General features: G+C 36.2%; 3 protein-coding genes across 3 annotated transcripts; 2 read left to right on the top strand and 1 right to left on the bottom strand.

The window, feature by feature from the left end:
• Nucleotides 1-3,526: 3,526 nt before the first annotated feature.
• Nucleotides 3,527-4,139, bottom strand: LOC112083370. Its single transcript, XM_024151040.1, is given in 4 exon segments — nt 3,527-3,578; nt 3,580-3,669; nt 4,024-4,027; nt 4,136-4,139. Coding segments are annotated over 4 exon segments (150 nt in total).
• A 1,816-nt stretch (nt 4,140-5,955) lies between these two features.
• LOC18012800 (auxin response factor 2) lies at nt 5,956-10,964 on the top strand. Its single transcript, XM_006394382.2, has 16 exons — nt 5,956-6,193; nt 6,296-6,622; nt 6,723-6,838; nt 6,958-7,053; nt 7,140-7,196; nt 7,288-7,443; nt 7,537-7,621; nt 7,735-7,825; nt 7,908-8,072; nt 8,196-8,315; nt 8,451-8,526; nt 8,614-8,785; nt 8,892-9,799; nt 9,907-10,097; nt 10,192-10,406; nt 10,524-10,964. The coding sequence occupies exons 2-15, from the start codon at nt 6,469-6,471 to the stop codon at nt 10,367-10,369; spliced, it is 2,565 nt and encodes an 854-aa protein (XP_006394444.1). The 5' UTR covers nt 5,956-6,193; nt 6,296-6,468; the 3' UTR covers nt 10,370-10,406; nt 10,524-10,964.
• A 1,300-nt stretch (nt 10,965-12,264) lies between these two features.
• On the top strand, nt 12,265-13,573 carry LOC18012683 (heat stress transcription factor B-2a). Its single transcript, XM_006394381.2, has 2 exons — nt 12,265-12,678; nt 12,764-13,573. Exons 1-2 carry the CDS (start codon nt 12,430-12,432, stop codon nt 13,403-13,405), a joined length of 891 nt encoding a protein of 296 aa, XP_006394443.1. The 5' UTR covers nt 12,265-12,429; the 3' UTR covers nt 13,406-13,573.
• Nucleotides 13,574-14,915: the final 1,342 nt, after the last annotated feature.

Genomic DNA, 14,915 nt, shown 5'->3' with positions numbered 1-14,915 from the left:
ACTGAAGCAAAGATAAAAGAACAATTAATAAACATAATATCGCTAAAAAATTTCAGTAAAAAGCCAAATAAATTTGAATTTTTTTTTCAACTTTTCATAGCTAAAACTTCGCTTCAGTATTGGGGATATTAAGACGGTCCAAAATGTCCAGCGCAAACGTTTTTTATGCTGTCTCGGCAGTTGCCATCGATTTGTTTAACCAAATTGTTGATTGATCTTACTTAGAGATAATCAAGTATGTTATCTATGGTTGACTTGGTAGGAAAGTTATCTTCTATGGTGGAGCCATATGCGATTAATTTAACATTAGAAGATAATCTATATTAATTATCCTATGATTATAAGTCCATTTGACGTACATGGGCGGCTATAATGGGTCTAGTTTGTATTTATATGGAACTTTTTTGAGTTTAATGTTATTGGATTCCGAGGAAATTATCTAAAATGGTAATATGGTATTAGTATTATGTTCAAATCGCATAATTCTATGTTTTATCTGCTGCAAAAATACTATGCTTTCACATGGATTGCCAATCAAAACAGAAATATGTAAACTAGTATTTTTATTTAACATAAATTGAAAAAAAAAAGGAACCTTTTTCTGAACAATTAAACTAATTGGGATTTGTTGCAGAGGATAATACATGTGATTAAAGATGCAGGTAGGTAGGGCGCTTTATATGGCTGGACCGTTTTAAAGTTCGTGTTGTGTTTTTTTATAATTTTTCCAGCTTTAAGATATGATTCCCACTTTTTCCTGCGAGAAAGATAGAAAAGTCATTAATAAAAATTATAACTCAATAATAATATAATTAGCTAAAATAAAGCAAGTATTAGATATGACGTCATCATCTGTAGTCTAGCCTAGCCCGTTTCTTCACCAAAACGACTGTCACGCAACGTACGTGACTAGACGTAACCGAACTTGATAAGAACAAAACTTTTAAATATAAATTTAATACTAAAAAATAAAAAGACGAGTAATTCATTCTGGCTTTTACCTGCGAGACCCACGTGCGTTGGAAAGGGAACTGCTCACCACGTGGCGAATGTCCATTCGTATCCCGGATAACCGACAAGTCACTCAAGCGTTACTCCCTCCCAAATGTAAAAAACGAATCGCAATAAACCCCTTTGAATAGGATGGCTCGAGTCCGCCAATCAAACTTCACGAGCCATTTTGTAACAGACCAGACTACTTCCGTGAGCGCGTGTGTCTCACTCGTTGGGTAATAAGAAAGTGCAATATGACGTGGCATGTTGCGATAAATATCCAAAGACCATAAGTTTTGTTTTTATAACACCAAACAACCTGAGTTTAAATGTTAATTTCAATGTTTCCTAATTAGCTTTACTAAAAGGTTTTTTTCTCCATAACATGTAAGAGCTGAAATTTAATTATCTGCCAATAAAAATAGTTTATGAAACAAAAATAATGATAGTTTAAGAAATTAATTAAGTAAGGGATATTATTAATTTATAATAACCAGGGAAAGTAGGGGTTGGTCTGTAGGTTAGGGTTCAAAGATGGGAGAGATTAGGAGAAAGGAAGCATGAACGCGTGACCCATTTCTTGAATTAGTGCTCCTTAATCTGGCGACACGTGTAGGTCCCACAGGTAATCACTTCACGTTATTTTTAAAAATAAAATCAGTATGTACAACAACAAAACACAGGCCACTATTAATTAGATTAGTTTGATAATAGTATATGCTCTCTCCCTTTTACAGCATAGATTCAATCCCACTCTATTTAAAAAATATGTATAACCCGAAAGCATCTTATCATGGGTTAGTAATGACACATTAACTGTGTTAGAGAATGATACCTTTTCTTTTCTTTTTGCCAACAAAAAAAAAACATGTATCCAATAAATTATTTGTTACTGTATTGGGTTTCTGCTTTCTACAGTTAAGTGTCGCATGATATTCTTCTACTGCATAGGAAAATACTTTATGTCTTATAATTTCAAAAATGGACGAATATGGTTATAAATATTTATGGATACCAAACAAGAATTCTTAACTGGAAAGACAGCAATAAAAAATAGAGCACATTTTGCTCGTTTTCCATCAACCCTATTTCTCCATTTTGCATCATGGACCGATCATCAAGAAATAAATATAAAAAATTAGATTTTTTTTTTGGTTTGTGCAATTCAATGGCTATATAGATTTTAGGTATTAGTAATAGAAATTGACAATAATGGGAACATTCACGTGTGCGAACAAATGAGCATGTACTACTTACTACGCATATCTCGATAGTTGTTTATATATCCGTTAATATCAGCTTCGACGAGTTTTATAATTAGTATTCCGTTCGTTATAATTGATTTTTTGAATATTTACACACAGATTAAAAAAACTATAAATGCTCAATTATTTACTGTTTATTTTTATTAATTAAGTTAACTGATTTCATTATTTTTATTATTACTTTTCCTTTTTTAATTATGTGTTAATAGAGTAAAGCAATATGTATTAATATTATTTATTCAATTTAAAGAAGAGATATGTATTAATTAAATATAAGAAATCAAATATTATGAAACAAGAAAAAAACCTAAAAAATCAACTATAATAAAACAGAGAGAATATTTGTTTTTATTCCAACATCGAATTTATATCCTTTTACCAAATTTGAGACTAGTGTACTATTGAGTCTATTTTCTTTTGCCAACCTCTGTATTTAATATTGTACTGTTAGTTTCAATTATAGGTCTATCACTACGTATATGTCCGATTATTATATAAAATACATATTTTGATTTCGGTAAAAGATATTTGAAGTTTATATAAGGTTGACCGTTCTTCTATTTTTTTATCTGTTAAAGATTTCAAATAAGATTGATAGTTAAAGATTGCAGGATTTCTACCTTTTTGTTAGAAGAGATGTATGAGCTTCTAAACTTTTCTTAAAATTTTGATAAATTTATATAGTCGTAGTGGCTGCAGAATACATATATTGATATATGTATGGTATTATTTTGTTTTATTTTATTTTGGTTTAAATGGTATTTTATAAATACTAACCAAGTATGGCAATTTATAAGTCCATCTATTTTCTTTCAAATATATATATATATATATATGATTATATTTCGTTTCAATTTTTTTTTCGACCTGAAAAAATATATAAGGGTTGACAAAGACATCCAAAAGATAAAATTGATCAATCAGCTCTGTACGACAGCGTATGAATAATAAGTGGTAAGAATGAAACTTATTAATCAATTTATCAACAAGCTGAACACATGCTTTGCAAAAGCTGTGTCTACTTTTCGTGTTGTTTGATAATTCAATTGACAAGGTATATAAACTTAGTAGGCTTTCAGGACATAAAAATAAATATAAACGTAAATTTTTGTATAATAAGTGGTGATGGATGGACTTTTCTACCCCTTTTATATATCAAAATGGTGATAATACCCTACGTTTAAAGACTCCACACACACATATTTGATTAATGGTAAGAAACGGATTAATAAAAAGAAAGAAGAAAGAAAATAAAAGGGTTTTTCTTTTTAACGGACAAAGATTCCTACTATGGTTGCTTTTAGACCACACACAAATGCTCTTGGGTCCCACGCCAATAGCAAGTGCGTTACCAACACGTGAATTTTCTCTCCCAATTTCTCCCCCATTTCTGTTTCTCATCTCGTCTCCTCTACATATCGCGTGTTACGTGTTAATGCTGAACACTTGTTTGTTTAAAGAAAAACTGTTTTTTTTTTTGTAGTTGGATTATATATCTTTTCCAACGTTTTGATGATAAAGAATGAAAATTGGAGTATTTGTTTCTTTTAGTCAATTTCAACGTTTTGATTACTCATGCTTTAAGTGATTTTGAAAAAGGAAGAGAAATAGATTATAGTTGCGTCGATCGTTAATCATACCCACAGATCATACCATATAGGCATATACTAGTACTTACTATATTACTAAGACAACATTTTGAATGCATTGGTGCAATTTGTGATAGTTTTTTTTTGTCTTGCTAAAATGAATTTGTGGTAGTTACATGCCTAGATCAAAAATCATATGAATTTTAATCCAGAAAACTAAACAATATAGTATATCGAAAAACCCAGGAGAACAAAATAATAACACAAGTATCAGTTAAAAACACTCACCCATAAACAGTAACAAATATTTCTTATTATAAAACACGAATGCGATGCAATACTAAATATATTTTGATGTCTAAATAACAAAACGATCATATTCTACTAATAGAAAAAAATTGCTTGTTAAGTGCTCTAAATAACAACATAAGACAAATCAAATTCAAGTAGTGAATTACTGTTTTTATCATGTAACAGACACAATGTTGCAATAAATTATATGATTTAATAAACTTTTCTGTCGATATTAGTATCTATTAGTAAAAGTCTACCACACGAAATCTCTAGTGTAAAATTTACTGTTGAATTTCTAATCCCAAGTGGACATTGGATGACAACAATATTTTTTAGTTTTCTTAACATCAATAATTAATAGATACTAGAAATAGAAAAAGCTTTCTTAATTCATCTATAATTTGGACAAAACTTTTCTTAGAAACACTAATTAATCCTATTTGCCAGCTGTACGGGAGTAGTTACAAAAAACTCTCTATCTTTTTTTGTTTAGTCGAAAAAATCTTATACAGTATATATTTAACAATTTTTTATAAACAGCAGCCTATGTATTTATGATGAAACACACAGAATACAGAATAATTTTAAAGACTGAAATTTTATTCTTTACTTACTAAATCATAAAAATAAATAATTCCTATAGTAAAAATGATTTTAAAGAAAAATAAACTAATCTACTATTTTTTTCTTGTTCGAAAAAATTGTATAAAAGTTTAGATAAATTATAACTCGAATTCTTCACTTATTTGTTAGAGTTTTTCTGTTCTGGTTCGGCCAACGGAATATTTTAATTTTAGTCCTAGTTGAGATTATATTCGACGACTTTTCGTAATTTAATTAAGGAATAAAAAACAATAATAAAACGTCTTTGTTTTTCCATAAAAAGAAAAACAGGGTAAATTAAGTACCAGAGATTCACGAGACGGAAATTCCCGAACGCGCACGTTAGCCAAAAGAGCGTGGAAAATGACACTCGAAATATCTAGATAATGCTAAAATGCACTATCTTTTTGGTGCCACGTTGCTATTTCAGAAAAAAAAAAATACCCATCCTCTCTTCTCTCTACGTCCACCCAGACCTGCCTGTTCACAGCACGACAAAGCCACTTCCCGATAAAAACACAACACCTTTCCCATTGACACTCTCTCTCCACAAACACCGTTATCTTCTACCACCAATCTGTACACGACGTGTGGTCACGGCGTGTTGACGCCGTTAGTCCCATCTAAAAACGTAAAGCTGCCTTTATTACTTGCTAATCTGTATTACTACCATCTTGACATTAATAATTTTTTTTTTATCTTTGTCAAACCATGCATCTAGACATTAATTATTATTTTTCTTTATCTCCCCAAATTTTCCGATGGTTTAATGTTTTTTTTCCTTACCCTTTTTATCAAAACAGATGGTTAATTTTCAACTAAGATTTCTCAAACTTTTTCCGTTTGTTTTTATATTGGTAATCATATTTTTTTTTTCTGAACAACTTCAACATTACTTAACTTGCAGTATCTTACTATTTTCTTTATTTCCCTCTTATTGAAGAAATTTAGTTTTGATGTAGAAAATGCGAGGACAATATCTTTTTAGGAAAGGTTTGTATATTAAAAAATAATAATTTATTAAATGGAGGAAAGAAAAATAATTTCGTCACTTGTCTTTCGCTTTGTGAGGTCGCAGACCCTGGTCCCCCGGAAATGGTTACAACCGGAAATAGCCGGTGTGAAAGGGGAATGGTAACCGGTGAATGCCGGTTGTCGGTATGGTTAGAAGTTCACCGCGGTTGAAATGATTGAAGCAAAGTTTTGACTACTCTGGTTAAGCCTTTGGTCGCCTCAGACCCAGAAAACAAAGATAGGAAAGACGAAGAAAAAGAAAGAAAAAAAGAGAGAGAGAGAGAAAGTAGAGAGAAGAAGCAGAGAAAAAGAGACTTGTCATCGTCGATGATGTACAAGAGTCTGTGAATCCGGTAAAGCCATAAGCGAGTAGATAAAGAGGAAGGCGAGAGAGAATACGGAGCTGTTGTATCGCTAAATCGAGCTAAATTTGAGGTGAAATTGGTGGTTTCTCGTATGATTCTAGGGTTTATCTCTCTGGTAGCTGTATCGAGTAATGTTAAGGAGCTAAACCGGTGGTGATTGTTTTTGCGACAGAGATAGAGACATTCAAAGGAATCAAGTGTAGTACCGAGGCGAGCTTTGAGGTTTTTTGGGCGAGGTTTTTGAAAGAGAAGAGGTGGATTTGGAGATTTTCTTGTTGATTTCGTCTGCTTAGAGGATTCTTTGATACCAGATGAAACAGATCTGAGCTTTGAGTTTACCGAGGTATGGCGAGTTCAGAGGTTTCAGTGAAAGGAAGTCGTGGAGGAGAAAACTTCTCCTCCGCCGGTTACAGTGACCCAAAGGAGACAAGAAATGTCTCCGTCGTCGGAGAGGGGCAAAAAAGTAATTCCAACCGATCTGTCGTCGCTGAGCGTGCTGGTAAGCCTCCGTTTCTGACTTTTCTTCGCTTGGTTTTGGTTACAGACTGAGTTGATCTAATTTCTCCTGATTTTTAATTTTCTCTTCTTCTTCTACATAGTGGACCCTGAGGCTGCTCTCTACAGGGAGCTGTGGCACGCTTGTGCTGGTCCGCTTGTGACGGTCCCTCGACAAGATGACCGAGTCTTCTATTTCCCTCAGGGACACATCGAGCAGGTGAGATTTCATCACTGAGTTTTTATTTTATTTTCCGTCTTGGATTCCGATTTACCGAGATATTTTTCTTATGACATTTTTTTCAGAATATTAATTATTGTCGTTTTCTTGCTGAGTAGGTGGAGGCATCAACAAACCAGGCGGCAGAACAGCAGATGCCTCTCTATGATCTTCCATCGAAGCTCCTTTGTCGAGTCATTAATGTAGATTTAAAGGTTTGCTTCTCTCACTTCATTGTGATAGCTTGCTTTCTGAGTCTTGAAATGTCCGCTAACGAAAGAATTGTTTTTTTATTTTACAGGCAGAGGCAGACACCGACGAAGTTTATGCGCAGATTACTCTTCTTCCTGAGCCTAATGTTAGTTTGTGTTTTCTAATTCTATGATTCTTCCGAGTAAAGGAACGTCTTATTCTTATAGGACCTCATTTCAATTTCTGCTTTGTAACAGCAAGACGAGAATGCAATTGAGAAAGAGACGCCTCCTCCTCCGCCCCCTAGGTTTCAGGTGCATTCGTTCTGCAAAACCTTGACTGCATCGGACACAAGTACCCATGGTGGATTTTCTGTTCTTAGGCGGCATGCGGATGAATGTCTCCCTCCTCTGGTTTGTGTTTCAATTTATTTAGCTCTGTTGTCCTATTTTCCTGATTTTTTTCCCAAGATTGTCTCTAATTTATCCTTTTTTATCTTGTCTCAGGATATGTCACGTCAGCCTCCTACTCAGGAGTTGGTTGCAAAAGATCTGCATGCAAACGAGTGGCGTTTCAGACATATCTTCCGAGGTACAGGAATGTGTATGAGTCATATTTTTAATATCTTTTTTAGTTTCAGTTCCTTGAGTCTTTGTTTCATCAAACTCCTGTGATCCTTGATGTTTGTGATGCTGTTATACCAGGTCAACCACGAAGGCATTTGCTTCAGAGTGGATGGAGCGTGTTTGTTAGCTCTAAAAGGCTGGTTGCAGGCGATGCATTTATTTTTCTCAGGTTTGTGGATTTTTATGTTCATGATATTTTTGTAGTGTATCAATTTGTTTCGTTGATGTGATATAATCTAATTTATCTGTAGGGGGGAGAATGGAGAATTACGTGTGGGTGTAAGGCGTGCAATGCGACAACAGGGAAATGTGCCATCTTCTGTTATATCGAGCCACAGCATGCATCTTGGAGTACTGGCCACCGCATGGCACGCCATTTCAACGGGAACTATGTTTACAGTCTACTACAAACCAAGGTTTGTTTTGGTTTGGCACACTAAACAACTTTTAGTTTTGAGCTCGTTGCTGTTTTTGTCTCGATTTCTGATGCCTGGCAGTGTTACATTACTAATTGTTCATATGTTGTGTGTTTGCGGCAGGACAAGTCCATCTGAGTTTATTGTTCCGTTTGATCAGTATATGGAGTCTGTTAAGAATAACTACTCCATAGGCATGAGATTTAAAATGAGATTTGAAGGCGAAGAGGCTCCTGAGCAGAGGTAAAAAGGACTCCTTTTCCGATAGACGATATACAGTTTTTTGGTACAATGTATCACTAGTCTTGAATACTTAAAGCTTTCAATCTAACTTCCTGTGGAAGGACAAAATTCTCATTTTGTTTTGATTTATATTAGGTTTACTGGCACAATCGTCGGGATAGAAGACTCTGACCCCACGAGATGGGCAAAATCAAAGTGGAGATCCCTCAAGGTATATCACTAGTTCCTAGATAATTGTTTTTACATCTGTTCAAGACTGTTGTTAGTGAATAAATGTTAAATGTCCCTTATCTTTTAGGTGAGATGGGATGAGACCTCTAGTATTCCTCGACCTGATAGAGTATCTCCTTGGAAGATAGAGCCTGCTCTTGCTCCTCCTGCGCTGAGTCCTGTTCCCATGCCTAGGCCTAAAAGGCCCAGATCTAATATAGCTCCTTCGTCTCCCGACTCTTCCATGCTCCAGAGAGAAGGTAAAGTCGCTCCCTTCCATTGCACTGCGTCTGGCTTTATAAGCGTGTCTGAAACAAAATTAAACTCATTTAAGATTGGGAGACTAATTCATTGTCCACAAAACAGGCTCAACTAAAGCAAACATGGACCCTTTACCGGCAAGTGGACTTTCAAGGGTCTTGCAAGGTCAAGAATATTCGACCTTGAGAACGAAACATACTGAGAGTGTAGAGTGCGATGTTCCAGAGAATTCTGTTGTGTGGCAATCCTCAGCGGATGATGATAAGGTTGATGTTGTTTCGGCTTCTAGAAGATGTGAGAACTGGATGTCCTCAGGCAGGCATGAACCTGCTCCCTTCACGGATTTGCTTTCTGGGTTTGGGGCTAACATAAATCCATCCTTCGGTCAGCGAATACCTTTTTACGACCATTCATCATCACCTTCTGTGCCCGCGAAGAAAATCTTAAGTGATCACGATGGCAAATTTGATTTTTTTGCTAACCAGTGGCAGATGATGCACTCTGGTCTTTCCCTAAAGTTACATGAATCTCCTAAGGTCTCTGCACCATCCGATGCCTCTTTTCAAGGGCGAGGCAATGTCAAATATGGCGAATATCCGGTGCTTCATGATCTGACGACTGAGAATACTGGTGGTAACTGGCCAATACGTCCACGTGCTTTGAATTATTTTGAGGATGTGGTTCATTCTCAGGCTAGGGAGCATGTAGCGAAACGACCTGCGGTAGTACAAGAGGAGACAACAAAGGCAAGAGACGGGAATTGCAGGCTTTTTGGCATTCCTCTGGTCAACAACATGAATGGGGCGGATTCAACTATGGCGCAGAGAAACAACTTAAAAGATGCTGCAGGCCTTACGCAGACAGCACCTCCAAAGGTTCAGGATCTCTCGGATCAGTCAAAAGGGTCAAAATCGACAAACGATCAGCGTGAACAGGGAAGACCGTTCCAGACTAATCATCCCCATCCGAAGGACGCTCATACAAAAACAAACTCAAGTAGGAGTTGCACAAAGGTGAAGATTTTGCTATTGTTATACGCACATATTATGATGAGCTTGTGATAACCCTTGAAGCAAATTTTTGACTAACACACTACACATTGGTTGCTTGGTTTTAAAAGGTTCACAAGCAGGGCATTGCACTTGGCCGGTCAGTGGATCTCTCAAAGTTCCAGAACTACGAGGAGTTAATCGCTGAATTGGATAGGTTGTTTGAGTTCAATGGAGAGTTAATGGCTCCCAAGAAAGATTGGCTAATAGTTTACACTGATGATGAGAATGATATGATGCTTGTTGGAGACGATCCTTGGCAGTAAGATTTTGCAGTTTCTCCATCTCCTCTCCCTCAATCTATATCGTCGTGAGTGGTTTTTTTTAACATTGCACAATGATCTTCTATTCTGCAGGGAGTTTTGTTGCATGGTTCGCAAAATCTTCATATACACGAAAGAGGAAGTTAGGAAGATGAACCCGGGAACTCTAAGCTGTAGGAGCGAGGAAGAAGCAGTCGTTGGGGAAGGATCAGATGCAAAGGATGCCAAGTCTGCATCGAATCCTTCATTGTCCAGCGCAGGGAACTCTTAAACAAGAAAAAGCAAAACCCTTTTGCTACAAGCCCGAGGTATGTATATTTGTGCTTCTTAACTAATATCAGGACAGACCACTACACACAAGTAGACACAGAACCAAGTTTTTACCATTACATACAAAATGACATTTGGTATTTTTTGTAATGCAGGGGAAGAGAGGTATAAAAACCCAAATGAAGAGAGAGCTTGATGGTCTAGAGAGCAAAATTGGATTATAGGGGGTTTTCACGAAATGATAAGCAATTTTTGAAGTATTTTGTTGGCAACTTAGATTATTAGCTTCTTCCACCTCCTATTATATCTAATAATAATCGATATATATGTTATAAAGTAAACAAGAAAGGTTACAGGTATTATATAGTAGAATATGAAATGCTCTTTTATAAGTAGAAATGATGGTGTGGAGTTGTAGATGGAGGCTAGTATCGGTTCTTTGTTATATGTGTTCTTCATCTGTTGAAAGTCGTTTATTGTTTATATATTAATCCCAATGTACATAAGTTTTTAAGATTTTACCCTTTTTTATTACTACTCGATCTACATCTTCTCTACCTATTAAGTGTTCCCGGCTTTTGGTGTTGGTTTTGTAATGGTTTTATATGTTGAATGCTGCTCTTGCTTTTATGAATTGAAGAATTCGGTTGGCTTTAGACATAAAGTTAGTTTTTTAGATCTCTTCTTCGTCTTTACTCTGTTGCAAGTATTAGACATAAATCTTACCGTTTCCGAGAATACCCTGTGGAGACAGAAGTGTTCTGTCTAGTATGAACGTACTCGAAAATCACCAATCGATTCAAGCTCTCGCGTAGTTTGGCGATCCTTATATCGTGGAGCTAGAAATCGTCGAACACTGTGTGCCATCTATATTTCTTGTCAGCGATTCTAGTTTTCTTGGTCAAAAGCTCAAGATTCATTTGGAATTCAACTTGTTTGTACTTTGATCTAATCCAAAAGACTCGACACTATGTCTTTTTGTCTTGTTAACATTTTGTCGGTTTTCGTCTTCAGAATGATGATAAAAATATGAGCAAACTATGAGACCTATTTAAACAATCCGACTCTATTTTAACAACCTTACATTTTTTTTTCAACTTTCTATATATAATTTCGAGAACCAATTTGTGAGTTTGACCCAAAAATAAATGCAATTTGTGAGTTTTGGATTCGACTTGATGCAGTAAAATATGAGCCAAACTATGAGACAACTTTTAAACAGTCTAAAAATATATTTGGGAGTGTGCTAAATTTGATCTAAAAATCATCGAAAAAAAAATCATCCAAAAAACAATAAAAAATTACGGTTTATGTGAATAAAACATTTGTAGTGGTAGGAGAAATATGGTGTTACTTGTTCAAAGCAGACTTGCCATAAAATAGAGCTCTGATCAGGACTTTTCTGCGTTAGACAATCAGCAACCGTAAATCTTTTATTGCCATAGTGTCTTAGTCGCTTAAAACTCGAATGTTTTTACCCGATGGTTTTGAGATCAGATTTTTTGCGTTCTTCAAAATATGTAATGACTTGCTTCTCAGATATTCAGGTGAAAAGCTAAAATGTACACATTTTCATGAAGGTGTGTTAATTCAGGTGAACAGTCCACCACACCCGATTTCATTGTTTTTTTGTTATTTCACTAGTATAAAGTGCGAGAAATAAAATGTTTCTCTTGTTCCCTTCTCTTTGTTGTTCTACACCATCGACACATATCAATATGCTGAGTCTGATAACGATTGACACATCAGGCAGACATCTCTACAATTATTAATGCACAAATTCCTAAATTTCCGAAATAAATTATACAGTATAGGACAAAGTGACTTGGTGGGGCCCACCACTTGGAGACTGTATATGAAGGAGGAATAAACATGCAGACGAAGTTTCCTGAAAAGCCCAAAAAAACATTACGCAGCTTCTCGATCTTCGTTTCCCTTCCTAACTATAATTTATTTAACACACATTCCTTCTCATTTTACTTTTCTTCTTTCTTGACTTTTACACAAGACGCTTCGTTTTTGGTTTTGAATCTTCTTCTAACTTTTCCCGATTGAAATCTAATGATTTCACCGCCGAGCTATAACGGTGACGCGATGGTTAACGGCGAATCTCAAAGATCTGTTCCGACGCCGTTTCTCAACAAGACTTTTAACCTCGTGGAGGATCCTTCCATCGACGATGTAATCTCGTGGAACGAAGATGGTTCCTCCTTCATCGTCTGGAACCCGACTGATTTCGCTAGAGATTTGCTTCCTAAGCACTTCAAACACAACAATTTCTCCAGTTTCGTCCGTCAGCTCAACACTTACGCAAGTCCATGGATTACATCTTCGAATTTCGTTTTTTATGCGTGTTGATATATCTTCGGTTCCTGATTCAATTAAATTTTCGCAGGGATTCAAGAAAGTTGTACCGGACCGGTGGGAGTTTTCGAATGATTTTTTCCGGAGAAGAGAGAAACGTCTTCTCCGCGAGATCCAGCGCCGGAAACTAACGCATGTTGCTGCTCCGCCGTCGGAAGTGGTGGCTGTGGCTGCTCAGAGAATCCAGACGGCGAAACCGGGTGTGTCTCCGTCGAATTCAGGGGAAGATCAGGCGGTGTCTCCGTCGTCGTGGTTTTGTCAAACCGGGAACGGTGGTTTATCGGTTGAGCTATTGGAGGAGAACGAGAAGCTACGGAGTCAGAACATCCAGCTTAATCGTGAGCTTACTCAGATGAAATCTCTCTGCGATAACATCTTCAGCCTCATGTCAAACTACGCCGGATCTCTTCCCGATCGGAGCTATTCCTCGGGAGGTAGTAGCAGCCACGAAGCGATGAAACCGGTGGAGTTTTTACCGGCGAAGACGGTGGTTGGGGAAGAAGAAAGCCCGAGGCTGTTCGGTGTTCCGATTGGGCTCAAACGGACGAGAAGCGAGGGAGTTCAGGTGAAAACGGTTACCGTCGCCGGCGGCGGAAGCGACGGAGGAGGGGAGAACGAGGACACGCCGTGGCTGAGACACTATAATCGAGCCAATCAGAGAGTCTGTCATTAGACGGCTCAGATTTTGCGTGTGTAGATATGTTTGCGATGTAGAGGATTAGAGCTTTCCTTAATGAGCACGTGTCCCATCTGTTTCAAGAAGTTTCATCAATCTTGACTTCTTCTCTGACATTTTGTCAATAAATAATGCTTCAATAAACGCTCTCCTTTTCAGTTTTTCTTCTATGGTTTTCCTTTTTAATCGACTTTCCCTTTTTGACCTTTTTCGTCTCTATTCATTTTTTTAAAAAAAAAATTTCTTTCCGATTTTAAAATTACACAAATACCTCTTACGGACAAGGCCTAGATATTGATTATTAATTGATATTATTAGCTGGAACAATTATTTTTTATTTGATTATTAATGATGAAAGTGAAATTTGTAATGATTAATAATGATGCATCTGGAATCTCCGGTTTGGTGGGGGCGGATCGTGTAACGACTAACGTGGACCCAATTGTCGTCGAGTATCACAAAGCAGTTGTTTATGATCCATAATTTATGTAAACTGCCATCATAACTCCGAACTTAGTAAATTTCTAAACTCAATGACATCATTGACATGTTCTATATATAATATACTCCTTAAATTTGTTGGTTTTTTTTATTGTGGGACGATCATACATAATAACAGCGACAAGGACTTGGAATCAAATTCGCCCACGTAAAAGAGAGATTTATGGAGTTGCATTACATGCTTAGCTCAGGAAATATCTCGATTATTATTTATCACATAGTCTGCACTCAAAAACGGGTTATTGACAGGTGTTATGATGCGTAAATGGGACATAAGACATGTTGGGAACAGTACACGATGAAAAACCAAGGACCACATTTTCTTTGCATATATCTTACACTTATATGGTTTGAATATCATACACATACACTTGTGTACGAATATTTGTAAACAACCTCACACCGAACTAGCCAGTGACTATTTATTTTCTCCAACATGCATTGAGCAAGTTGGACATAATACTGAGTGCGATAGTTTAGTATACTGAGTAAGATAGTTTTTCAAAACTACGCATTGATTACCACAGTTGAAACTTGAAAAGACTGTAATAGTTTTCCTTGGTTACAATGGTCAACACAAGTTCAAAGTTTTTTTTACATGTAGTTTGCCACTCGCCATTTGCTTTACCACTGATCGATGACGCTAATTCTTGTGAAATTGTCTTTGCTCCCTTAAGAATAAGAGAATCCAACCATTGGTTTTAGATAAAATTTTGAAAAACTTTTGTTCTTATCATTCTTCTGTAAATAATTGCTGTTTAATAAATTTATAATTTCCACCAAAAAATAGTAACCAGTAGATTACCATGATGTTAAGCCCAAAATCAGACGCATGAGTTGCAAAGAAAAATTGAGACAATAACGTCTGAACTACGTATTTGATTTTTCCGTCGAAGTTGAACGACACTAAGATTTACTAACAAATTTCTTTTTTATTGTTTTTGAAACTATTATTTGCGGATAAAACTATCTTGAAAAGTTGAGAGCAGGCACAAACGACCAAACA

The sequence above is a fragment of the Eutrema salsugineum genome, unplaced genomic scaffold (assembly GCF_000478725.1).
Source record: "Eutrema salsugineum unplaced genomic scaffold, Eutsalg1_0 scaffold_6, whole genome shotgun sequence".
In the NCBI taxonomy this organism is placed as follows: domain Eukaryota; kingdom Viridiplantae; phylum Streptophyta; class Magnoliopsida; order Brassicales; family Brassicaceae; genus Eutrema; species Eutrema salsugineum.
This window is presented reverse-complemented; position numbering and strand designations above follow the sequence as displayed.